This window comes from Pseudorca crassidens, chromosome 2 (assembly GCF_039906515.1).
Source record: "Pseudorca crassidens isolate mPseCra1 chromosome 2, mPseCra1.hap1, whole genome shotgun sequence".
Classification (NCBI taxonomy): Eukaryota; Metazoa; Chordata; class Mammalia; order Artiodactyla; family Delphinidae; genus Pseudorca; species Pseudorca crassidens.
The window spans coordinates 94,586,246-94,612,960 of NC_090297.1; the positions used below are offsets into that span (position 1 = coordinate 94,586,246).

The window sequence follows — 26,715 nt, forward strand, 5'->3', positions numbered from 1 at the left end:
GTTTGGCCAACGAAAAATTCTGTATTTAATGTATGAGTTAATTGTGCATAGCATTAGAATTAGAATAGGATTAGATTAGAACCAAAAGGTAAATCAGATTCCAGGTCTGATTTTTAGACTATAAAAAGAGATCTAGGGCTTCCCTGGTGGCGCAGTGGTTGAGAGTCCGCCTGCCGATGCAGGGGACACGGGTTCGTGCCCCGGTCCGGGAGGATCCCACATGCTGCGGAGCAGCTGGGCCCATGAGACATGGCCGCTGAGCCTGCGCGTCCAGAGCCCGTGCTCTGCAACGGGAGAGGCCGCAACAGCGAGAGGCCCGCGTACCGCAAAAACAACAACAACAACAACAAAAGAGATCTAGATTCTAACACTAACCAATTTTTCTTAGAGAATTTTTAAAAATAGGACAATCTGGAGAAACGGCAGTGACACTATATGCAAATTACTATCCTCCATTTAGCTTTACTTTGCAACTTGTGCTTTTGGTCATTTCATTCACTTGCTTAATTGACTGTAAGGACACCAAAACTGGCCAAGGGAGTCACGAATGAGTCACAGCTCACGTCCTGGAGCAGCCACAAGCCTGACTGTGGCTCACTGCACCAAGCCTGAATTTCAAGTTGAAGAAGAATGTTGGGGGGAAAAACGGCAGGGCTGCCAAGGATGCCAAAGAAATTGTTGGGAGAACAAGGACATCTTGAGAGCAGGCTTCCCCGCACATACTTTTCCAGGTCGGAATTTATGGGCTTACACCTCATCCCTAACCAGAGACAAGATATACCTGCATCCAATCTGCTCCTTTCCCAACTGATGTTGTGACTTCACACACGGTCATTTGTCAAAGGGAAAAGACAAGTAAGAGTGCATTCCTGATGCTGCCTTCCTAATGCCGCCAATCAGACTTGTAAACACTGTGTGAAATGGGAGGACCAGAGTGACTACCTAGATTGCCACACCTTACAAACAGGTGGGTGCACATGGGACCCACAAGATCACAGTATTTGGAGATATGAAAAACAGATATCACAAAATATATATGATGATTTATTTAGAAAGGAAAAAAACAAAACACCACCACCATCGAGGTTACTTCCTATAGAGGCAGGGATGAAACCAGTGCGTGACAAATTGGTTCCTTCCACGCTGACTCAGGAACGCTCCTGCCTTTGTATGTAAGTGTGGCTAGTGACTGCAGCAGCTATAAACATCAGCACAGAAGTTTTTCTTCACACATCCACATCTGCTTGCCCAGTACTAATATGTCATGTCCTTCCTGCTGGACTCTACCATTTCTTCTCAAGGACAAGGACCATGTAATTCTTAAACTTACACCGCTGGCATCTTCTACCATTTGAATTAAGCAAAATGCCTCCAACAAACGTATGTTGAATGGGAAAGGAGTGGGAAAAACCTACAACTGTTTCTTGGCCGTTTACCTCCCAACCACCACGCTAACACAATGCTGAAGAACATATATCATTATCCCACTTTCAAGCATTATAGCCAAAACGCTTTTTAAGTTCACCATAAGGTTTTCAGGGGCCAATCCAACAATTTCGTAAAATGTTAAGAGACTCAGGTTGAGGCTGATCGTTAATACAATATAAGTATGATATTAACACCCGTATAGGTATATATAAGCCTCAATTTAACAAAAAATTTTAAATATAGTCCATTAAAGTTTCTAGTCTTTAGAATTTCTAAATTCTACATTTTCCCAATAAGGGAATACATTTTTCCAATAAGGTTAAGGTGGTCATGCTCTTAGGCCAGTAGCCAGGAGCCCTCACTTCAAAATGAAGAAACTGAAAAGTGAAATCATTTTGGCTTTACTTCCTTGCTTTTCAACGTGATAAAATGCACTCATCACATCAGAGCATGACTGCCGTCTTCTTGGCATGTCTGGTGTGGACCTAAGCCCTAACCCTCATGGGAAGCCAGGGAGGGAGGATCCTTAGGGCTATAACCATTCCAGACTCCTCAAATATGAACAGACTGGGGAAGGGGGTGAGAAGAATGAAAATAGGGAAACAATGATGCTAAAGAAGAGGGAGAGATCCTGAATCAGAAGACCAGCCAACCAACTTAAAGAGATGTCTCTCCCTTCTATACTTCAGGCACAGGGCCAAGGGAACCCCTGCCCAAGGGAGGCTGAGGAGGGAAAGAGCTGCCAGATGGGACCACAAAGGCCAGAGGCAAGAGGCCCTCTGGGATCTACTAAGGGAATCTACTAAAATGTCAGGAATAGTTGTGGATACATAGGGTGAATTCCCAGAAGACTGAAATATATTTCCCGCAGAAGCAGGGGTATAGACAGGAAAGGGGGAAGAACAAGAGAAAGGGAAGAGGAAGCAGACATGGAGGGAAGAGAAATTCTTGCATCTGAAGTAGTGAGTTCGAGCCTGGGACATAATTAGGATATTAGAACAATTCAGATATGCCCAGTCCAGGATTAGCTGTCCTATTCCTCAAAGTTTCCTGTTTGGATAAGCCCAGAGCACCTGTGTGCTATAATCTCCTACCGCTGAACCCATAACATATTCAAATTCCTTCATGCCTCCAAATAGATATGTAGCTTTGATTACCTCAAGGGCTCCCAATGTATTGTGCATTTAATAAGTACTTACAGAAGAACAATGACAAAAAAAGAAAAAAAGAAAGAAAGAGGATGATGTATTGTCCCTTGTGTAAAATGATGCTCCTTTAGTATGCTCTCAGTAATTCTGCAAGTGAACTTGTGTGTTTTATCACTGAGTAGTCAAATAAGCTGATTACGATGTTAAGCACCTCCCTGTCAAAAGAAAAAAAAAAAACAGCAGGGAGGAGGGAAGGATGGATACTTTTGGTTCCCTTTATTGCTTTTACAGGTCATTTATATCCACTATATTACATCACGTATATATTTTAATTATATATGGGCACAATCATTCTTCCTAAAAGATCTTTCCTCCCCAGATGCCAATCACCTCCGTCTTTTATAATTTCAAATTTGGCTTAAATGTCCCTACCACAGTGACACCACAAGAATGCCCCCTAACCTTTCAGCCTCAAATGCTCAAACATGAAGAATTTAGGGCAATCAATAAATAACACTCTTTGTCTTCATCTGAATTTAGAACTGAATAAGCGGTAAATGCCTGAGTCAGAGATAGAGACAAAAAAGTTAGCTTTTTATTCTTTAAAACTTCATTATTATCTCAAGTCTCTGTATGCCCCTACTTTTAAATAGCCTAAAGCATTACAAGTGACTGGCCCACACCCATCCCATTTTAAAAGAAGTCAAACCTCAGGCCTGGGCGCAGCTATCCCAAGCGAAATGTTCCCAGAACCCAGTACTCGATATAATCCAGACCCATTCAACTGCTTCCAAAGACAATGGCAGAAACTCCAGGGCATCCGAGAGATGGAGGCGAGAGATGGCAGGTCAACAAGAAGAGCACGATTTTTGCCAAGATGTCTGTAATACTAGGCCAATTTTCCAGAGCTTAACACTCAATTAGAGAACAAGTATCCACGGATGGATAAATGTGGTATACACATGAGAAGCATTATTACTTAGCCTTAAAAAGGAAGGAAATTCTTATAAATGTTATCACAGGGATGAACTTTGATAATATTAAGCTAATTAAAATAAGTCAGTTACAAAAGAACAAATACTGGATGATCCTACTTATATGAGGTACCTAGAGCAGGCAAATTCATAAACGATAGTTGCCAGGGGTTAGGGGGAGGCTATTGCTTAATGGGAACAAAGGAGCTTCAACTGGGGAAGATGAAAAGGTTCTGGAGATGGTTGCACAATGATGTGAATGTACGTTAATGCCACAGAACTGTACCATTAAACATGGTTTAAAAAGTCAATCTTTTATGTGTCTTTTACCACAATTCTAAAAAAAGCTCAGCTCAGAAATCTCCAAAAGCCTGCTAATTTTGGCCCAATACATTAGCACACAGAGGTAAAAATCCAACTAGGCACCTTCTTCTAAGAGAGTGGCATTGAGGTGCCTTCTTTAAAAACTTAGAAATGGGCAGTTGTGGCAGCCCCAGGTCCCTCAGGCCTTAACTGTGGAATCTTTCTTTCCCAACTTGCATGTCCAAAGCTTCTTAGCTGCACTTGCTCTTTGAGCCCCCCTTTTCTGGCACTCACATAGTGAATGAATGCAGGCTCTGCCCAGTACCATCAGCATCTCCACAATCTTTTATAAGCAAGAATGTTTAGCCCTGAGCCACAGCATCTGCTGCAACTGCCTTTTCTGTGTAATTGCTTAGGGCTGTGATAAGTGCTTCCTAAGGAAGATGGTCTTTTTCCCTACATTTCTTCCAACTCAACTTCAGCAGATTCCAACACTCTTGGAGGTCTGTAAGGAGCTACGTCTTTGCATGGGCATCTCAAGGCACTAGAGTTCCTACACATTTTAATGATCAGGTCCTCAGTACCTTTCTTTCTTTCCTTTTTTTTTTTTTTGCCTAAAGTAGGGCCTATCCCTCTTACTTAATTTATCTCTGCTGATCCCATTTTCTTTTGAGAAGGACTCAGAGGCCAATCCCTTCCCTTCTCTTCCACTTTAGAGTTGTTGGGTAGAAATGAACAGTTTACTTCTCAAATTAGATAATCCGAGCCAGGGGATACTCCCATCAGGCCACTCCAGCCTAGAACATGCTTCATGTCTCCCTAACTCGTAACTTGTAAACAACCTGAACTGGAGCCTTCAGGGCACAGGTGATACTTGCTGGCCGGATTAAAGTAGCTCCCTCACCTTGAGACTCACTTGATGAACTCTTCAGTATTTTGTGCTTCCCTCTCAAATGCAAATTTTCTGTAACCACTAGGTTTTACTATCCCAGAGCCACCACCACAAGGCTTTAAACACAACAGAAGAAGGTGCCCCCTCAGGGGCATAAGTAAAACCTGGCCTGGATCCACAGTGAAAAGAAAGTCAGTTGCATTTCATCATCTACTAGCAAAAATCTTTATGCAGTACACAAAATGCAAAACCACACCCAGCTCTGAGCCATGACAATCTAGTTTCCAGCTGTTCCTACTTCAGATTCTAGCTGAATCTTTAAAGGGGCACTTCGTAATATTTTCTGGATCTTTGTGGAAACCTTTCATAAATTGTCCCATATGGACCTATATTTCTACAGGCCCATTACCCTTTCTAATTGTTGCTGTTAGGGTGAATCTCCTTTCCTTTTTGTACCTGTCTATCCGGTCTTAAGACCTCACCTTTCCCTTCGTTTCTCCCATTAAGATGTGAACCTCTCTCCTAGCTTAATTAGTCCTTTCAGTCTACCATTGCTCCTTTTCTGATAAGATCAAGCATATGTTTCAAACCACTCTAGTACCTCCTTGATTTCCTAAGAAAACCTGACCTCTAAAATCTGAGCGTTGCAGGCACAGGACTTTGTAATCATCGTTTTAGCGTTTGGCTTTGCAATAATTTCACTGACTCATTGGTCTATCTAAACCCAAGAATGTAGCATATGCTTAAGTAAGGATGTTCCTCTTCTTCTGTATTTGCTTCTTAAAAAAATCTACAACTCTTCTATAGGTGAAGCCACAGTTCTATGATCCAATGGTGGGAACTTAAGTAACAAACCCAGAGCAAATCTAAGTCATGTTTCACAGAGCAAAGGAACTTATTGAGTGTCAGAGCACGGCTTCTGTCCCGCTAGGCACTGTGTGCCTCGGCTCCCTCCAGGGCTGTCTCTGAGGCCTGCCCAGCTGCAGAGATAGCGCTTTCCTGATCTGCTGGAGCTGGGTGGGTAGGTCAGTTAAGGTTGGTCATAGATAGGTGGTCTATTAAGATCTTAGATAAACAACAAAAAATTACCTATGATTAGTCCCTCCAGGGCCTTCCTCTGTTTGGCCTGGAATGAAAGTAACTGAATGTGATGAGGCCAATTTATCACTTCCTACCTTAGCCTCATTCTCACAATTCAAAGGAGGAACCTCACATAACAGCACCCTTGAAATTTTATCATTTTTGCAATTTGAACTCCTGGCCTGCAGCTTTGACTGAAACACAGTAAAAGCAGCAAGTGCTATTCCACCTGAAATAACTAAAAAGATCCAGCCCCTTCCCTGGCCTCACCTGCAACAGAAATCCAAGCTGAACCCGCAAAAAAACCCAAAGTACACACAAGTGCCTCAGCTCACCCAAACAGCCCAGTGAGGTTCAGGGCATCCTGCACTTGCTAAGGCCTAAAGCCCCGTCACAGACAGCTGTCTGGTGAAGTCATTTGCCTGTGGGCTAGGCCATCACAAGCTTCACAGTCCCTCAAAGGCAAAGCAATAAATGTTCCCCTTTCCTGTTGAGTGAGAAACTTAATGAGCAATAGATAAAACAGATACAGAAATAAGATGAATATGTGAACTTTTTATTGATAAAAGCTAATATATATTGGAAAGTGTGGCTTAGGGATGCTGGTTCTCCTCTTGTTCCCCTCCCCCTCCAAAAAATACTGTAAGCCTCCCCCTGGACATAACCTGCTCTGCTTAGCTTACCTTATGAATGAGAATAGACCAGAAAACCATCATCCTCTTTGCAAGTAAGTAGGTCTCAAAAAAGAAGACCCAGAAGAGGTTGAGCTGCATGTACGCAGGTACTACTCTAACACTATAACAGACGTTTTTCCACAGGGAAACAAAGGATGGGGAGAGAGCTTATCCTCCAAAATAGACCTCTCTTATCCCTTGAACTCTGTTACACCTTCAGTGCCTAATCAGAGTTGTGAATATAGTACAAGTTCAATAAATCCAGAGAATGAACTCTACTTCTGAATGAACAAAATGCAGTTTTGCACTTGCGGAAGTGAACGGCATAATATAAAATAGTTTGCACTTCTGGGAAATGCAAGCCAAAATGGTTGGAGGTCTCAAGTGCAAGGAAATGGACCGAGTATAATCTAACCTCTTAGGAATGCTCATCATCGCCATCGAGTCCTTCTGCTGTTTGTTTGGCTCAGGACGGTTCTGTGCCTGGCCTCGATGGCTCAGGTGATATTATTACAGGTCTTGCATGAACAGTGTTGGCGAAGGCGAAAGACTGCTAGATGCTAAACTATGCTTGACACCAGAATGTCCCCTCTTCTCTTCAGACTTGCCCTCATGAACATGAAATATTATATAAGAAAAAAGCAAGCAAGATCTTAACTACCAGATATATTCAAGTTTTTAAAAGGTCCTTGGAAAACACCTAGACATTTAATTTCACAGAGCAATTTGAAATCACAAATGCTTTTAACAAATTATACCCAAAATTATTCTCTCCTGTGTTTATTGCTAATAATAAGTGACTACGTATTTAGTTATTTATACATTCCTAAAGATTTACTGAGTTCTCCATGCTGGGCACTGTGCTTGTCCTCAGAATGCAGCAGTGAATAAAATCTCAGTGGGCCCTGCCACCATAAGGCTTAGGTCTAGCAGGAAAATCGGTCCTGAAGCAAATATCTCCGCCAATGATGAGCTGTATAAAAGGAGAATTTAAAAACCAAGAAACAAGACAAAATGGCAAGTCTCAAGTCTAGAAGAAAAAAAGCGGGGTGACAAATTCTGGTAATGGAAAAAGACCCAACATGGCTGCAGCCCAAGGAGCAAGAGAGAGGGAAACTGAGGCTGGAGAGGACGGCAGGGTCAGATCACAAAGGGCCCTATTCAGGATTTTGGATTTCACCCTCAGAGTACTGGAAGCTTTCTAGGAGTGCTAAAAGGGTTCACATGATCAGATTTATGTTTTGTTTTTAAGACTGAAGATGCAGTTGGGAGAACACACTGGCATAAGGTATATACCAGTTCAGGGGAGGCAGAGGTCCAGGTGAGAAATGATTGAGTTGGGGAGGAGCACAAATGGGCTTAAGACCAACAGTGAAGGCTGAGCACGAAACACCTTGCACCAACTAAGTACCTGACAGTTATTGTGAGGTAGCTACTTATAACCCAGGTTACAGATGAGCAAAGAGACTTAGTAAGGTTAAGTAATTTGCTCATTCAGCAAATAAGTAGCTGAGATATGAATCAAATCTAAACGACACCAGAGTCCTTGTTTTTAACCAAGACTTTGGAAATTTGCCCTTTTTTGTCCATTAAAAATATTTCTCTACAAACTGTCTGCCAGTATGTAACAAGAGCTGCAAAAATGTTTATATCCTTTGACCTGGAAACTTCCCTTTGGAAAATAAAACTGAAGGAAATCATCTGTACAAGGGCATTTATAATCATGCTATCTATAAAAGAGAAGAACTGTAAGTAACCCAAGTGACTAATTATATAAACAGGGAGCATATTAAGAAGAAAGACTCGTCATCATGTTCACAGCTACATACTACTCCATCATCACTTCTTATGTGATCTTGAGAAATTACTCAGTCTTTTCTAAAATATTCAGCTGTAATGATTAAGTTCTCTTAATGAAGCTCTCAACCACCTAGGGAAACTTGCATTAATAATACTAACCACAGTTGTATTTAGTGGAAGAATTGTTATTACCGCTTTCTGATTATGAGTTTATAACGCGCAAAGCTCTGAGGCAGGAACCTGTCATACGTTACCTCATCTAATCGTAGCAACTTACAGCATGGACGGTGCTGCTCTCAACAGGCAGCTGAGGGAAAAGAGAGGCGAAAGACCTGCCCTAGATCATACAGTTAATTAGTAGCACATCCAAAACCGGAACTCTAAAGCCCGTGTCTTCTTCCCTATACAATGTCACGCCCTGGTTATCAGAGAAAGCGGAGGTTCAGATAAACTGAGCAAACTGAGGCTCATAGATCACAAAGCTAGGTAGTGATAGAACCAGATTTTGAATGTAGGTCTCCCAATTCCAGGTAGAGTGTTGTTTTTCTACTTGTGTCACAGTTGTCACATATGAGATCTCCAACAGATAAAATTATGTAAATTACATCACTTTAAAGCTACAATACTCTAAAGCTTAGATTCAACTGGCCTAAATAAAACATCTGCAGGGCTTCCCTGGTGGCGCAGTGGTTGAGAGTCCGCCTGCCGATGCAGGGGACATGGGTTTGTGCCCCGGTCCGGGAGGATCCCACATGCCGCGGAGCGGCTGGGCCCGTGAGCCATGGCCGCTGAGCCTGCGCGTCCGGAGCCTGTGCTCCGCAACAGAAGAGGCCACAGCAGTGAGAGGCCCGCGTATCGCAAAAAAAAAAAAAAAAAAAAAAAAAAACTGCAGAAAGAATACTACAGAAAAGAAAAATTTGCCAAAGACCAACGAAAGATTATCTATCCAAAAGAACTGTGGGAAAAGCCCTATATCATGAAAAGATTAGATGGGGTGGGAGACAAAGGGCCTCCCATTATTACTAAGTGCCTACTGTGTCCTAGTCCTGTGCTAGATATTTTGCCATCAGAGTTCACTTGCTCTTCCCACCACTCTGTGAAGATTAGGAAGAATTCTATTTCACAAGCAAGAAAACTAAGATGGTGGCAGATGAAGGGATTTGTCCGCAATCACTCAGCCAGTGGGGTATGATTTGAACCCAGGCCAGTCCGATGCTAAAGTCCACATTTTTTCAATATACCACACTGCCTTCCACTGCAGCACGACTGGCAGAATTATATTTTCTGCATCCTTTGATTAAAATGAAGCACACAATAATATCTGGCATTCTTGTCCAAACAATATTAAGGCCAATGTTAGGGATTCATTAAATAGTCACTCAACAGCCATTCATAGGAGCACTCACTCTGTGCCAGGTATGAGCTAGGAACATAAAGTTGAACAAATGGTCCCAAATTTCATGCAACTCTAGGAGAAATAACATGTCTTGGTGTCGCCATTAATGATTATCCATATTCTTGGGAGTGTGGGACACATTTGTGTCATCTGGTTTGAAATGGCAAAATACCAAGCTCTCTTAGGAATTGAGTGATCCTGGATGGCTAAGTTTCTGGATAGCTGAGAATTTACTCTGTTAAGCAACAGATCTTCGATTTCACAATTTTTATTACTTAATCATTTCTCAATGCTTTGTCAATTCTCCCAGGGCATTCTGAGCTCCAAAGTCTGAGATCTTATAATCCCCATTCTCAGTGATTCCCCTTTACTATTATAGCCAATGGATGGATGAGTAGATAGATGGATGGGAGAGAATAAGGTCTTTATAACAAGTATTTCACATGAGAAATTCTGAACTCAAGCACTTTCCAATCTTCCTTAAAGAGCTCTTTAAATTTGTTTGTTTGTTTGTTTTTAAGGAACAACACGATTTAAACTTCTCTTGAGGGCTGGGTCATTATTAGCATTCTGTTATGAGAAAAATAATGTGCTATGATTCAGAAAACCAAGTAACCTTGGGCAAATCATTGCATATATTAGGAACCTTAGACTGCTCATTTTTAAAATGAAGGAGCTGAGCTAGAATTCTCTGAGGACTTTTCCAGCTCCATAATTGTATAACTCTTTGAACAATAAAATTAGTTACTATAATGGTCGATTCAAACAAAACTATCCTTCTCCAGTATGTGAGTATCCTTCTCCTTGTGCAGTATGTGAATTCGTTTGGCTGTGTTCTCCGCAGTCCGAGATTAACATGGTTTTTGAGTTCTTGAGTCCAGGATTTATAGTTTTTACTATTGCCAACCTAACTTTCAGCTCTCCCGCTTTCTCATTTTAACTTGTAACCTGTAATCTCCTTCAACTTAAAAAAACAAACAAACAAAAAACAGGCTTAATGAAAAGGAATGGAACCTACATTTATGAGTACCTTCCAAGTGACAAAATATACATTACTTCAATTAATTTAATCTGTATAACACTGCAGATAGGTATTATCTCATTGAATAAATGTGGAAACCCAAGATCAGAGTTGTCCAAGACTGTCAGTGGCAGAGCTAGGAGTCAAAGCCAGGTTGATGTATCCAAGGCCCACAGTGCTGTGTAGTAGAACAGGGAGTAAATTAAAAGTCCTCAGCCTTGAAGTCAGAATCTAGGAACTCTAATGGTTACATAAACTAAGCTTAGCTTATTGCATTTACATGAAGTTTAAGACGTTCATTTTCTCTCTTCTTTGTAGAGAAGGGCTTTATTTTTTTTTTAATAATAAGTGCTATTTTTCTAAGCACTTTTTTACTTAGCTTATTTTATATAAAACCCAGGAGGGCTTTAGGTAGTTATCAAATGGGCAAGGATGCCAAAAAGCTTAGTGCTAGCTAGGTAAGAAATTAATTTATATGTATTATTAAAACTGGTGAATCATGTATTAAACATTGAAGGGAAAAAATTAAACCCTTTACCAAATTTTACTACTTGTCTCTTAACTAAGGTCATTAAATATAACTATATATTTGAAAAGACTGAAAACTCAGTAAGGTTTAACTATCAGGGCTGCTGCATAAGTAACGCTCAAGAATCTAGCTTCATGTTTTAGAATCTACTGGGATGGAACTGATAAACAGCAATTATGTCCCATTCTTTCCTTAAACAGTGTCTCTGGAAGCACCCAAATCTTTTCATGTTGGCGCTCATTCTGAGCTCCAGAAATCTCAGCTCTTGCTTCCCCCTCACTGCGGATGAATAGCTGTATTCTACTGAATCTCCAAGTACAGTTTATGGGCAAATGAAAGACTCTATTGCCAAGTACTCTGTCATCATAAATAATCTGAAGTCAAGCATTTCTTGTGAGGCTGCCTATGAACTAAGTTAACTAAATTTCTCTAGCCAACAAATACTTTCTCATATTTGCAGGTCAAATGCCAGGGAATTTAATAATCTTCGCCGAATCTACACTTTGGAGTATCAATAAGTGATGGATAATTCTAGATCCACGTTCCTTTGTTGTCAGGCCCCACATATACGATTAAGTGAACGTTGCACTAATTGAATGATAACATTACCATAAAAGAAAAGGCTTACTAAAATAAGCAGACACTATGAGCTGGTTGCCAGGGGGCACATGCAGCCTCAGACCTGCTGGGAACTGATAAAAATGGCTTGAGAGCTTCTGGTTTGTTCAGTGGATGTTCACTAAGTCACACCCCTGGGCTCTGCAGACCACAAACCAAAAGAAGTACTGCTAGTGCACAGAGTTGAACTTCTCAGAATCAGTGTTTTCATGACACCTGGTTGCCTCTGGGATTTTCATTGATTAAATATTCCCTTCAAGACCCCTTGGTAGTCAGAAGGTCAAAAAATGTACAAATGTAACTTGTAAAGTTTGCAAGAGTCGCTCCCTCTCATGACAGTAATAATGGTCACCATCATGGGTAGTGGATGAGATAGACTGAGGCCAAGTCCAAACTCAGGAGGGCTGGGTGGTAATAATGAGAACCAGGTGAGCTTGCAGGGACTGGGGGAGAGTCAGGGACTCAGGGAGTGTGGCTTTAGAGGGTTGGCATCTGAGTGAGGGAATGAGAGGAAGCCAAAAAGACATGAGGCATGGCAAAGAGGTGAGAAAAACAGCATGAGGCTACAGTGAAGCTGGACAGTAAAAACAGGCTGGTGTGCTGACGTTGACAGCTCTCTTCAGCTCACACGCAAGAACAGGAAAGACTGTGGAGAAGGGTGCTCCAGGCTGGCCCATCTGAGGTCACAGAAGGTGAAGGGGATTGGGGGTGAAAGTGGAATAGCTGACCGCACAGATCCAGACAGGACTTTGGAGTATACAGCCAAGGACAAAAGGACCAGGGAAGGAGGAGATGTCAATCAACAGAAGGGCACAGGGAGGATAAGGAAAGGTTCTGACAGGTGGGAGGCAGAGGTGGCAAGCCAGGAGGTTAGAGGCAGAGTGAGAAGGCCTCCAGCTCTCCGTGCTTTACTTTACGTGCCCACTAAGCAGTCTGACTCTGTAGTCTCTGCTCCCTCAGCTTTTAAGATATTCAAGAGAATAGGCCATCCTCTGATGCTCCAGGCCACACACCAGGCAGATGTAACTGAACATCTTCACGGCCAAATGCCAACGGTACAGCCCTACTCCAGTACTAACGTTATCAGTGCTCAGAATAACTGCCTTCTTTGGGGACATCACCAAAGTCTGAATGTCTCTGTACATCCTCCGTCTCACACACACTCTCCCCACCTAGTTTTCTTTCACAAACCTTCTTCCTCTCTAGTAACCACTCATGTCTGTCCTCTTCCGGGTCTCATCTCTCTCACCCAGCTGCGTGCACTTTTGCACCGGCCTTGCAGCATCCAGTGACTTCCTTTCTCATTCTTGCAAAAGCCTCGCTCCAGGGTCAAATCTGCTTTCTCCCAGCCCCTCAAAAGCAGAAACTCCGTGTCATGTATCTTTCTGCTTTCAGTGCCTCGCACGGAAGAGGAGGTACTAGACAAAGGTCTATGGAAAGGAGAGCTATACCATGGGCCAGGCACACACATAATCCATTCTGTGATGTTAATGTCATGCCCTGAACATCAGCAAATTAACAATGCATCCAAAAAAGCATCACCCACCTACCCAACATTTGCCACGCCCATCACTCTAACTCAAGTCTCCCTTCCCATCCCCGCATTTTATAAGGGCATGTCTGAGGTAAAATCCGTGCTGTGTAGCCTAAAAGCAACACAGGGCCAGGGGTTGAGTTTTATTCACCTTTGAATCCTCAGCATCTACTACAAAGCCCAATATTTAGCAGACAAATGGATAATTTGATGAATCAATCAACCATATGCACAAATTTCCATGAAAACAGAACCAAGCAGAAAGCAGAAGAGCTTTGAAACTACCAAAAATCCAATAAGCCACAAACTAGATAATCAGACCCTAAAATAACTGAAATCTGGTTTCATTATTTTAGATGTTTCTATTTTAAATACAGCAAACTTCAGTGCAAAATAATAATGTCATTTTACATTTGCAGAACAGGCCTTGCTTTCTCCAAGCATGTTCCCAGTCATTGGCTCATGCAATTCACCATCTATCAGCTGAGCTTGGTAGCAGGAATGGGAAACTTCACTGAATTTAGAATTAGGACAATTGGACTCAAGTCCTGTCTTTACCACTTCCTATCCGTGACCTTGAGAAAAGTCCTTTAGCCAGTGCACATCTCAGCTTCCTTCTCTGTAGAGCAGAGATAAGACCTTGTTCTTCCTGCCTCTTATGAGGATCAAGGAGGTGGGGGGAGAAGGAAGGAAATAAAATCTTGCCGAATACCTACTATGCCCAGGCATTTTACATATATTATTGAATTCTCACCACATCCTGCAAAGTAGATTTTACTATTTCTTGCCTATTATAGGAGGAAACTGAGACTCAGCAAGGAAACTAACAATTCTATGACCTTGGGAAAGTTAAGTACCAGAGCTGGGATTTAAACATTTCTGGCTTGTCCCAAAGCTCTCCTCATGAAAGGTGATGCCTCCTAGCTGGGGAAGGGGAAGCTGGGACGAAGTGAGAGAGTGGCACGGACATATATACACCACCAAATGTAAAATAGATAGCTAGTGGGAAGCAGCCGCATAGCACAGGGAGATCAGCTCAGGTGCTCTGTGACCACCTAGCGGGGTGGGATAGGGAGGGTGGGAGGGAGACGCAAGAGGGAGGGGATATGGGAATATATGTATACATAGAGCTGATTCACTTTGTTATACAGCAGAAACTAACACAACATTGTAAAGTAATTATACTCCAATAAAGATGTTAAAAAAAAGGTAATACCTCCTAAGTGAGATCTAAATATGTGTAAAAAATTTAGCTGCTTTTTAGCACATTGCCGCATATGTAAGTATTTTCTATCATTGCTGTAAGTATGGAAGGTGGAGACAAAGAGAAGCAGTATTTGCTAAGGTCACATGTCAGGGACAGAGCTGGGACTAGAACCTGGGTCTCCTGACTCCTGGCCTGAAGTCTTTTCATTAAACCACACCCCCAGGAAAAGGCTCCTGACTTAGTGGGCACAGAGGCATGATGCTTGTTTATTCAGGCCAGCTGTTCCAGACCTATTTTAAGACAAGCACTTTGAAAATCATGGAAGGTGAGTATCAAGTGTTTCATTAAATATTCCATATTAATTGACCCTTTAGGGCACTCCCCTGTGAGCAGCATATGCTGCCGGCTTCCTGTTAAGCAAACCACTCAAAAGCTGACTACACGTCTTGCAACACATATTTTGAAAGCACATTCAGACAGCAGCATAAAATACAATTCTAAAACAGTTTTTCCATGAAATTCAGAAGTAGCTGCTTCCTTCACTTTTCATGGTTCTGTCCTGTAAATGCTTGAGACGGGGAAAGGCAGAATGTGAATTTGTGACTGTCCTTAATATCATTCAGGGTCTGTGTTAACAGGGGAAAAAAGAGTGGGATATAGCATTCCAATTAACAGCTAACAATAGATGCCTGTGAATTTACAAGAAGAATGATTATAATACATAAAAGAAAAAAAAAGACAATCACTTGAAAACATGCCATTTAAAACAATGGTGTTCCTGTTGCCCAGGGAAATGCAAGCAGTCCTGACCCTGCTCAAGAGTAGGGCATTAAACTATGTGCTCGAGACCAGCTGTCACGAGGCACAGTGTTAAAAGGCCGAAAGGGACCAGCATACACTCATTTTCTCCTTTCCTTTCGTTAACTTTCCTTAGTTTTTCTATCTGCTTTTTTCCTTTCCCCACTGCATACCTGTCAAAAGCCTATCTCCCATTTCATACTGATTCGTGTGATCAATGTGTATGAAACCATCCAGTTGGTACATTCAATACCCTAAACCAAAAGTATTACTCAATATCCAACTCAGTGTGGAGGTGCTATAATCAACAGCTACAAAACCAATGACAGCGTTCCTCCACAGGAATGCCACGAGAGCAAAAGAGAGTGAAAAGAAAAGTCCTCACAGTTCACATTCAGATATGCCAACAGCCTTGTGGATGGGAACTCAGTTCGCTATAAATGTGTTACTTCTCATCTTGCCCCTACCACTACTTGTTAGTACAAGTTACTAACTCCTCTTAGCCTTGGAGAGCAGCGCGGGGATGAATATCAGTGTCCGTCTCATGGTGTTGTGATGACTGGATGACATAATGCAAGGAAGGTGTTAACACACTGCCTGGAGTGTTTCTGCAGAAACAGTAGTAATAATTGTAGTAAAAGTAGTAAACATTTATTGAGCATTTGTTATGTGCCAAGCATAGGGATAATTAGTTCATTTAGTCCTCAAACAGACAGGTTCAGGCACTTTCTGGAAGGCACTCAGGTGGTAAGTAGCAGAGTAATGTTATCTGCTATTATTAGTAATGCCACTTAAAGAACAGATGTTTTGGGTTTTTAATGGCATAGTGCTTAGCACATCTTATTAAATTTTGTATAGGTGTGTTTGACAAGGTAGTAAACTAAGAGTTATCATTTTCAGTAAGTTTCATTAATGCCTACTTATGTATGCATGTTTCGTATGAGTCCCTGGGTCAGATTCTAGAGATGTATATAAATGAAAAAGCCTATGATAGCCTCAAGCAGGTCACAGCCTGGAAGAGAGAGAGATAAGAAAAAGATTGCAAAACGGTGTACGGAATGCTGCCCTCCACCCACGTACACTATACAGCGTGGCACAAAGTAGTAAGTGATCAGCTACACCTGCGGAAGGAGTTAGGCAGCCCTCACTGCAAAGGGCCCTTGAACCAAGTCTTCCTTCAGACTCATGAGAAAGGACCCTTCAAGTAGAGAAATAGGCAAACCAATAGCAGCATAGTTCATTTGAGAAGCCACGAAAAGGTCAGGAGCACACAGTTGAAAGAGCTTTGAGACATGAAGCAGGACCAGCCCACGGGTCCCTGCAATGCTTACCAAGGAGCTTGGATTTTATCCCATGGTCCATGGGAACAGTTATAAGGAGGTTGTGCTGACCTGCCCCAGTAGTTCAGGTCAAACTTCAGGAGTCCTTAGTCACTCTCCCTCATACCCAACGCTCATCAGCAAGTCTTTCTGGCTCTACCTTGAAAATGTATCCCATGCATGCAAACAAAAAGATCCAGGAGAGAACGGAAGATGTAGGAAAGCACAGAGATAGAGTGAAGGAGGAACTGGCCTTTGCTAGGAGCATTGATAATTCACCCACAGAAGAGGACAGAAAGCATCGTCTACGGGCAAGATGCGGGAAGGTGGGCGCCTGAGGAAGCTCTCCTCTGACTGTGTCTGTTTTCTCGGTGGAATAGGAAGCAAGATCACCAGTTGAGAGGGAGAATGAAGATGCAGGTTCAAGAAGAAAAGGTACCAGACAGGCATCTGGGAGAGTCAGAAATTGGATGGTCTAGGGCAGTTTTCAAATTGGTCTCAGTACCCCTTTACACTCCTAAAAAATTAATGAGTAAGAATCCTCAGCAGCTTTTCTTTATAGGGGTTATATCTATCAACACCTAATATACTAGAATTCTAAAATGAGAAATCTTTAAAACATACACAAACACACAATCACAGGTCAGCAGCATGTAGCTTTGGGAAAACTCCACTATACGCTCGTGGGAAAGGAAGAGTGAGAAAAGCCAAACAGTGTCTTAATAATATTTTTAAAAGAATGTGCGACCTTAGGGAACCCCTAAAAGCATTTTAGGGACTATCAGAGGCCCCCAGATCACACTTTAAGAATGTCTGGTCTAGAGACAGGTACTCAGATGGCTGGGTTGCCTGAGGCACCCACCTGAGGTTAGGGATCGTGAATTTAAAGTGAGAGCACTCAGGTGGTATGCGTTTTCCTCCACGGGTCAGGTTCAGCAGCTGAATTGCAGGCAGGGAGTAAGTAGAGAGTTGGATTTAACCAGGGTTATATTTTACCCAAATGAGTATCACCAACCAAGAGAAGCTAAGGAAGTAACTATAATGACAGTGGTATTTAAGCTGAGTAGGAGGGAAATGAAGACACGAAGGCAGTGAAGAGGTGGTGGGACCAACAGTTCAAAAGATTGTTGAATTTTAGGTATTAGTAGAATAATCCAGAAAGGAAGGATTAGTAAGAGAGTAGGATGCTTGAAACAGAATACGGAAGGTAACTAGTAACAACTTCAAACTCAACATCCAAAACTGATTGTGCCCCTTCCCTTTGACATCTGTACCTCCTCTCTATTCCCCTAGTCACCCAAGCCTGAAACCTGAGGCTCATCCTAGATACTTTCCACTAGTACTGCACCTAAGAGGTTCCAAAGTCTGGTGCATTACAACTCTTCATTCTCTCTCATCTTTCTCATTCCTTCCTATGCTTCCACTCCCACCCCTTCTCTGGCCTCGCATCCACTGGCCTCCTCCTCCCCTAACTGAGCTTCAGCAGGAGTCTTTCTCATGCCCAGCTCCACCCCATCCAATTCATCCTTCTCTCTGCTGTCGCTGAACTTTCCACAGTGAACTCTGATCACGTGATTCTCATCCCTCCATCCAAGCAGTAACTGTAACCACAGAGGTGGGGGCATAAAACAGGCAGATATAGGCTGTCACCATGAACATGCGGTCTATCAGGGTATGAGAAGGAGGTAACGCCACAGTGTCATGAGATGATACAGGGAAGAGGATACGAAAAAAGGCAACGAAGGAGAAAACTCTAAAATTCTTAAGGTATGTTTAAAGAGAAGCCAGCAAAGGAAGCTGAGAAGGAATACAAAAGGTACAAGAGGGACTTCCTGGTGGTCCAGTGGTTAAGAATCCGCCTTCCAATGCAGGAGGATGCGGGGTCGATCCCTGGTTGGGGAATTAAGATCCCACAGGCCGCAGGACAACTAAGCCAGCGTGCCGCTACTACTGAGCCCGCATGCCGCAACGAAGATCCCACGTGCTGCAACTAAGACCCCACGCAGCCAAATAAATAAATAAATAAATATTTAAAAGGTACGAGAGAACCAGGAGAGTACAGTGTGATGACAGTTAAGAGTTTCAGGACGGAAGGAAAAGTCAATAATGTAAATTGCCCCTGTGAGTTTAAGAAAAATAATCTAAAAAGAGTATGTTGTATTTGAAAGTTAGGAAATCAGTGGTGATCTAGACTGGATCAATCCTATCTGCATTACAAACATGATATAATTTTCCCCATCTTAAAAAAAAAGGCACTTGCTCATTTTGTTCACTCTGACAACCATGGGATTGCACCTCACCAATAAAGTTTCAGCACTTCAATCCTTTACCCCAGGCTCTGGTTCCTGGAGAGCCCAGGTTAAGCCATCAAGTATGCAGACAGAACAAGTGCTTAAGATGCCTGAGCTACTTCACAGGAAAAGATCTTGATCAGTGTCAAGTTTAAATTTATGCTGGCCAAGAGAATAATCCAACAAATGGCAAAAAGGTTACTGACTCCTGAGAAGAAAGGTTAAATAATGACATTATTTTCTGAACTGACTGGCTAAAAATATAACTGGCACACCACTCTTTTTGGACAATGACAGCCTTTTTTCTCTCTTCTGTATAACCCAGTAATCTTCACACAGCAGTACCTGGGGCGGGGGTGGGGGGAGGGGGGAGGATGCAGACACGCATTTGGGAAGCACACCTTAATGCTAAAACTCATATGATAATAGTTTTAAAATAATGTACAGTTATGTATAGCAGAAATAAAGCTCTCTTTAACTTTAAGAAGTAGTAACAGCAATGAAAACCCAACTGTGTGTTAGGAGCTTGGAAGGAAATCCTGGGAACAAAAGTGATGAATTCTTTTAGAAATGCTGCATCACCAACACATGGTGCTCCGCGGAAAATACGCACTAAATATATTTCATTTATATTTTCTTATATACACACATATTTTTCCCACACATATGCATATATACAAGTGTGCCATATGACAAAATTTGTCTAAATCTTAAAAGAGTTCTTATAATCGGTATTAAATAAAAATGCTGTAAGATAAGAAAACCCTCTTGATCTCTTTTCCCCTACTAGCCACTACCCCATTTATCTGCTCTCTCCACAGCAAAATCACCCCCTAACACATGTCTATACTCGTGGTCTAGATCCTCTCCCATTCGCCCATCACACACCAAATCTGTTTTTGCCAAGGTCACCAAAGAACTTCATATTGCTTAATACAATATTCTATCTTCAATCTTTTTCCACTTGAAGAGCAGCATTTGACGTGTCTAATCACTCCTTCTAGAAACACTTTATTCACCCGGTTTGCTAGAACCATACTCTGTTGACTTCTCTCCTTCCCCGTGGCCATTCCCTCCCAACTCCTTACAGGTTCCCGTCTCTCTACCCTTGACACGTGGGCAGGCCCCATGGCTCACGCGTCTGATCTTTTCTTCCTACACTACTCCCTAGGTGATATCATCCAGTGCTGAGATTTTAAATACCACCTACACCCTGATGACTGCAAACCTTTCCTCTCCCATCTCCAATTTCTCCAGCTGCCTGCTCAGCATCTAGATGCCTGCTGGGCATTTCAGACATAACTAGCTCCAGACTGTCCTCCCCCTCTCCCTACCCCCAACCCCCAAAGCTCTTCTTCCTCCCACCTTCTCCATCTCAGTAAATGGCAACTCCATCAGTTCAATTCCTCAGGCCAGAAACCCTGGATTCATTCCTGGCTCCTCTCTTCTTCTCATACTGTTCATCTGATTCCATCAATAAACCCTGGCTGGCTTTATCTTCAAAATATACCTAGGGTTGGATTCCTTCTCACCACCTGCCCTGCTATCACTCTGGTCAGAGCCGCCATCACCACTTGCCCGAATGATGGCCTTAGCTTGACTCTTCCATCCTGGCTGCTCTGTGGTCTATTCTCAACATAGCAGCCAGAGTGACCCTGTTGAAAAGGTAAGTCAAGCCACGTGATTCCTATTTCACCCAGGGTGAACGTCCTTACAATGGCCCACAAGTCCTAAAAATCTGGCCCCCATTTTCCCTCTCACCTCATCCCTACGACCCCTTCTCACACTCACTGTCCTCCAGCCCACTGGCCTCTGGCTGTTCCTTCAGTTTACCCACCATTTAATTACCTCAAGACCTTGGTGTTCCCTCTGCCAGGAATTTTCTTCTTCCAAACATCCACATTCCTGCCTTCTCTCACTCCCTTCAGGTCCTGCTCAATTGGCATCTCCTGAGAGAAGCCTTTCTTGACTACCTTCCATAAAATCAAATCACATTTCCCTCTAGTCCCTTACCCAGGTCCATCTCTCTTCACAGCACATCACATTCTACAGCCATTTATTTATTTATTGTCCCCCACTAAAATATAAGTCCTTTTAGGGCAGGGACTCCATTGAGTTTGTTTACTGCTCCATGCCAGTGCCTACAACAGTGCCTGACACATAGTAGGAACAAACATTTGTTCAAGGAACCCCTGAAACCTGAATAAGTCATTTTAAGAAAATTCGAAGTTTACCTACACGGTACACAGTGGTCAGTAAATTTATCAAATGTGTTATTCCCATCCTATGACATAATATAAAGCAAAATTTAAAAGTACAAAATAGTAAGATTAAGCTAATTTCATTGATGATACATCCATGGTTAATTATAGGCATTTATGGAGAACTTCTTCACCACCAAAAGTGACATCAAGCCCACAACCCACAGTCTTCCATGTTGCACCCCCGGTACAACCAGCACAGGAAGGCTCTTCTCTTCCAGTGTCATGTATGTGCTTGGTATCCTAGCTAGAACACTGTTTTAGATGAAAAATAAATCTGTCTACTATATACAGAGACCAGGTTTCACGGATTGTGTGGATTTTCATGGATCATCTGGGGTTTATTTAATTTTTTCTTTATAATAAAAGGAATACGTTAAATGTGTAACTAAATGTGATTAATGTTTACCACCTTAACTGATTAAAAACAAATCTAAATCAGGGTTACAAAAAAAAAGGACCTATTTTGAACTAAAGAAGATTGTCCTCTTACCAACATAGCAAGACCCAAAAAAAGGCTGATGTCCACAGCCAAAAAGAACAATTACTAAGTAAGAGAATCGGGGTCCCATTTCTAATTTTATTTTGGAGGACAATTGATTAACTTAAGACTCCAAGATTCAAACCTAAAATTGTTTAATTATTTGCAGGGTTATTATTTTTTAACACAAACAAGGCAGAAGGCTAACAGAGTGGAATAAATCCCACTCATTGGAGGTACACACTCTTATTAAAAGAGGCTATTCATAGCCTCTTTCTGAAAACTTAAAAACAATAAGACATCTATACGCTAAAATTTTTTGTGTCAACATCTGTTCATAACAGTCTCAAATACCACAAAACTCTGAAGTGAGAGCCTCCAGTTTTTTCCTGGCTCAGAAGATCAGGTGCTAAAAGGAAATCATTTATTTCAAGTTATTATCTTCAACAGAACCTAAGCTGGATGGACAGAATGAGTCGTCGACATGGGAAAAGCCACACATACTAGTAATGACAGCTCTAAATTCAGAAGAGTAAAGTCTGCTGGGGCGTATGTCAGGGTTTCACTGGGTTATTAGGTTATTCACTATATAGTATGGATAGAGCTCATGGCACAGAAGCCTTATAACCGGAAGCAGCCAGAACCTTCACCAAGAAAGATATGAGTAGTTAGAGGCAGAAATAGAGATGTCAGCCCAAAGGAACTTGTAGACCTTGCAACCGTTTTAAAATTTTGATTATAACCTATTACTCTTAATGTGACAATAGCAGAAAAAAAATGTCTTAAGTAATTTTGCTAATAGTGAACACCTATTAAGTGCATAGTATCTGTTGGTCACTGTAGGCATGTTAAATACATCAATGAAGTATTTAATGAAAACATGCACTAAATCTCATTTAAGGATTTAAGGACAACCTCTATAATACAAGCTCACCTGTCCAGCACGCAGCTGTTCAGAAACCTTATCTCTCTGCAATGTGGCCAAGAATCAAGAAGGCAACAAAAAGAGACATCACCATATTCAGGTACTAACTTTCCACGGTTCACCTGTGGGAGAAGCCCACACTCACAGAAAATTACTGCATTGAATTTGGAACCAGAAAGCTTAGGGTTAAGAGCCCAAAAGCACAACAGCCTAAGGAAGGTCATTCAGCTGTTTAGTTCATTATAACCTGGTGGCTTATATGATAGAGCAGTGTAATAATTCCTTTAGGGCAAGGATCCTGAGGTGTTCATTGTGGTACTCCCAGTAGGGAATAGAGTTCTTAGAGCAGCATATGTGCTCAATTTTCATTAATGATGCTTATAATGACAATCCTTTGTCAACAAAACGATGAAATTACATCTACTATATTCTACAAGGGGAAGAAAGAGCAAAAAGAATTTGAAAAAAATTTCATCCATTGTTACAATTCAAGTAAAGGTTAGAAGCTTGAAATAGGGAGATGCTCAGCTGTCCAGAATACTTCATTATTGAGAACAACTTACTGAACAGCCCCTAAGGGTTCCGGGCAACTGAAGTTTCAGGACATGAGCACAGTACTGTACTCCCTGCTGGTGGGCCAAGGCATCCTGAGGCCATAGGCCAGGTGGAAAATGGGAATCTGCAGACTGGATAATCACCTGCAGCTTCCTACAGAACTCTGTTGAGAGTGGCAACTCCCAGCTTAATGGAAATGTCTGTTAAACCCTTGGGCAGGATATCCTGAATTGGGACAACACTTAAGTGGTCCGTAGAGTTAGCAGTCACCACCCAGGCTCATGGGAGAGTACAAAATAAATTATCTCACTTCTAAAACCATATGGCTCTCACCACTTAACAAGCCTGTTCTTTCTTGGGGACCACTAATCAGCAGGTTGAAGGTAGACAGGCAAGGGATGCAGAATTTGAGGTGCAGAGAGGCCCTGATGAAACACTGACATCAAGAAGAGAGGAATGTGTGTGCCCTAACTTTAGAAACATAGTTATTCGTTATATAAAGTCAGTTCCGCTGTAAAAGGCACTGTTCTGGTTGCTAAATAGCTGAGGCTCTGTATCATTCAGGATTAGTGGTAAAGTGTGTCATGGAAGGGACTGTTTCCTCTCCCTTGTAAGTTGAAAGTGGTTTTTTACATTCTGAAAGAGAAAACAGATGTATTGACTTGTGTTTAACAGCTTTCTGCATGCAAACTTTCTGACGGGACCAAGAAACTACCATTCCACTGAGTTGAGACTTTTGAGTTTACTCTAGGGTGCACACAGCCTTCCGGAGTTGCATTTTTTTAACCCCTCAAAGAGGCACCTCCAGGAAAGGCTCCAAACACAGGAGCCAAGAGTGCACCACACCACCTGAGCAACCACCAAATGAAGGAAAGCGGAATCTGGAGCGAAACTTCTCGTTTCCTGTCGCTGCTGGGAGAGACTAGACTTGCTCCTTCTCACGTGGCTTAAGCCTAGCTATAAACCCAACCATGTAGCTTGCCAGCTGGCCACAAGCTCAGGGGGCTTTCGGGGCAGCCGCCTTGTTGTGCTCCCTTTTCCGCCCTTTGGTCAGTGTCATTCCTGTATAGATAACGGTACCGGAACGCCCTCCACTTCCTAGAGTCCTCTTTATGTCATGGTTCCGCTTTCAAGAAAACATGGGGACGAAACGCAAAGCAAAAGAACAGACTAAAGGCAAAATTATCCCCATCAGCTCCTTTCATGCCTCTCCATCGTTACTATAAAAGAGCTGGATCAAATTCCTTTCGTTGCCTCCCGCCACACACACGTGCGCGCGCGCACACACACACACAGGTAGGTGCAGGGCACCCTAAAACAGCTTGTTCCCGCCTCACAGAAAGCCCTTACGAAATCCTCATACCGTCTCAGGACGCAGGGCCCTAGCCTTCAGCTAAAGAGCTAAACCATCTCAAGCCAAGGTACAAGAAGCCGAAGTGGTCCGCAAAGCAGAAGGCTGCGAGGCAGGGGAAACCGAACGCACCTAGATGTTTGCATTTACACAAAGAAATTACCCGGCTGATTAATGCGATTTGCCGGCTGGAGGCGGAGGCGCCCGCGCCGGCCTCCTTACCTGGGACATCTGCGGCCTCAGGTTGATCTCCTTCAGGTTGATGGAGTGCGCCCGGAGGTTGTTGAGCAGCTGGCAGAGCAGGACTCCATCGCGGAGGGTCTGAGCCAGGTCGAACACCTGCGCCGAGTCCCAGGTCACCCGGTGGTTGGCGGGCAGCACCTTGCAGTGGATGAGCCACAGCGCGCACTGCTTCCACGGCTCCATGCCCGACGGCTCCGGGACGCTGCCGGGCAGGGGCAGGCGGCGAGGATGCAGCGGCGGCCGCCGCGGTTCCTCCGCCTCCCCGACGCCAGCCGCGGTCGGCCCGTTTCCTGCAACTGTACGACTGTGCGAGAGAGCAGGAGCCGCGGCAGGCGGACGGGGTGCCCCGCGCGGGTCTTGGTTCCGGTCTCGGCCCGGGTCCACCGCCGCCCGACCGCCGCTGCAAGCGAGTCCCGCGCGCTCTTCGTGCGCCCCGGCCGGCTCGGCGGCGGCGACCGAGCACAGGCTTCCTACTCGCGAGCCCGGCGCCGGGCGACTGAGCATGCCCAGCGCGCCGGCCAGTCTCGCTGCCGTCTGCGAATCCCCAGAGGCGCGGGTGGGAGAGCGCGCGCCGCCCTGGCCTGGGGTCGGCGGCCCGGGCGGGGAAGGGGAGGGGAGGGGAGAGGGGCGGTGGCGGCCAAGGGGATCCCAGGGCCCCCGCCTACCACGAGCCCTCAGGTTGGCGGAGCTCACCCAGCTCCAGGCGCCCGGGGATCTTCTCTCCGGACGCCTCCCCGGTTTGGGGAGAGCGCGTCTGAACAATGTAGTCCGGTGGGGGCTCCTGTTAGGACCTCCTAAACGGCAATGACAGTTTTTAAAGGGTCCGAGAGGTGCCAAGGATTAATTGGGGCATCCGTACTCCCCAGAGAAATGGAAAGAAAAAAAAAAAGGCAAAGGGCATGTTGAGAACGCAACGCTTAAAGTTACAGAGATCTTTACCCCCTCACCCCCTTCCACCTTCTAAATTCTCTTCCCACAGATAGTTCCTGTTCCTCCAAGTTAGTTGCTCGTAAAGATGTTTTGGCACCTTAAAGTGAGTGTGTGGAGACGCCTGCTGAAACCCTTCCCCGCCCCCCCCCCCCCCACAAGCCTATTTCGACGCGAGGTGTTTTTCACTTAGAGATAGTTTCCTTCTGCCCTCTCAGGCTTGGAACTGTTCGGCGTCGCAGTCCGAGCCCTTCAGCTGACAGCCCAAAAACCTGCCGGGGAGAAATAGGCCTGTGAAACGCCCACGGAGCCACGGCGGCCACACTGCGCATGCGCCGGCGACGGGTCCGGGTTTGAGCGTAATTAATCTCAGTCCTCAGCTGCACCGGTTGGGCTAAGCTTTGGGACCCTTAGTGGAACATGACCCCAGAACTCTAGTGCTGGCTGAGCAGCGCATTCTCATTTCTTAAATTTGGGGGGGACTCCTAACTGCCCCTTTTACTCCCACTGCCCCTCAAAACCAAAAATAGTGTTTAAATTATTTATCGCAAAATATTGCCACATTGAACTCTTGCTGCTCTCTGTAAATGTGGTCCTGGGTCACCGTTTAGAGATATATTCTTTTAAATTTTGAAAATAAAAATAAAATATGAAATCACTTGGGATTTTAGATCATTTTTTATTGTACTATTACATTACTGTAGCTCAAATTTTCTATTGTGAACCATATTAATCTTATAAGCAGGTCAAAATGTTATTTTTAAAAGTATATCTGATCTGTTAAGCACAGAGGCTGCGTCCTTTCCCACTAGCCTGTGACAAGCGTAGCACACTGTGTACAGTGAGCATTAAACAATAAATCAGCCTGAGGATTTCCTTTCCTCACGCTGATCCTTCCCCAGCAACTTCCTCGTGTTCAAACCAGATTGCATCAATGGTACAATGTTTCCTAACCTGTAA

General features: G+C 43.4%; 1 protein-coding gene across 3 annotated transcripts in view; it reads right to left on the reverse strand.

Moving 5' to 3' along the window:
* Nucleotides 1-25,719, reverse strand: part of VAV3 (vav guanine nucleotide exchange factor 3) — a 394,672-nt gene extending 368,953 nt beyond the window's left edge. The window contains exon 1 of one of the 3 annotated variants that reach the window (XR_010940966.1): nt 24,808-25,719. Coding sequence is in view for 2 of the 3 variants with exons in the window: in XM_067727089.1 (XP_067583190.1) it covers nt 24,808-25,332 (525 nt within the window). In the remaining variant the exon portion in view is untranslated. The remainder of the gene's footprint in view (nt 1-24,807) is intronic. The other 2 variants (XM_067727089.1, XM_067727088.1) reach the window with 2 other exon arrangements.
* Nucleotides 25,720-26,715: the final 996 nt, after the last annotated feature.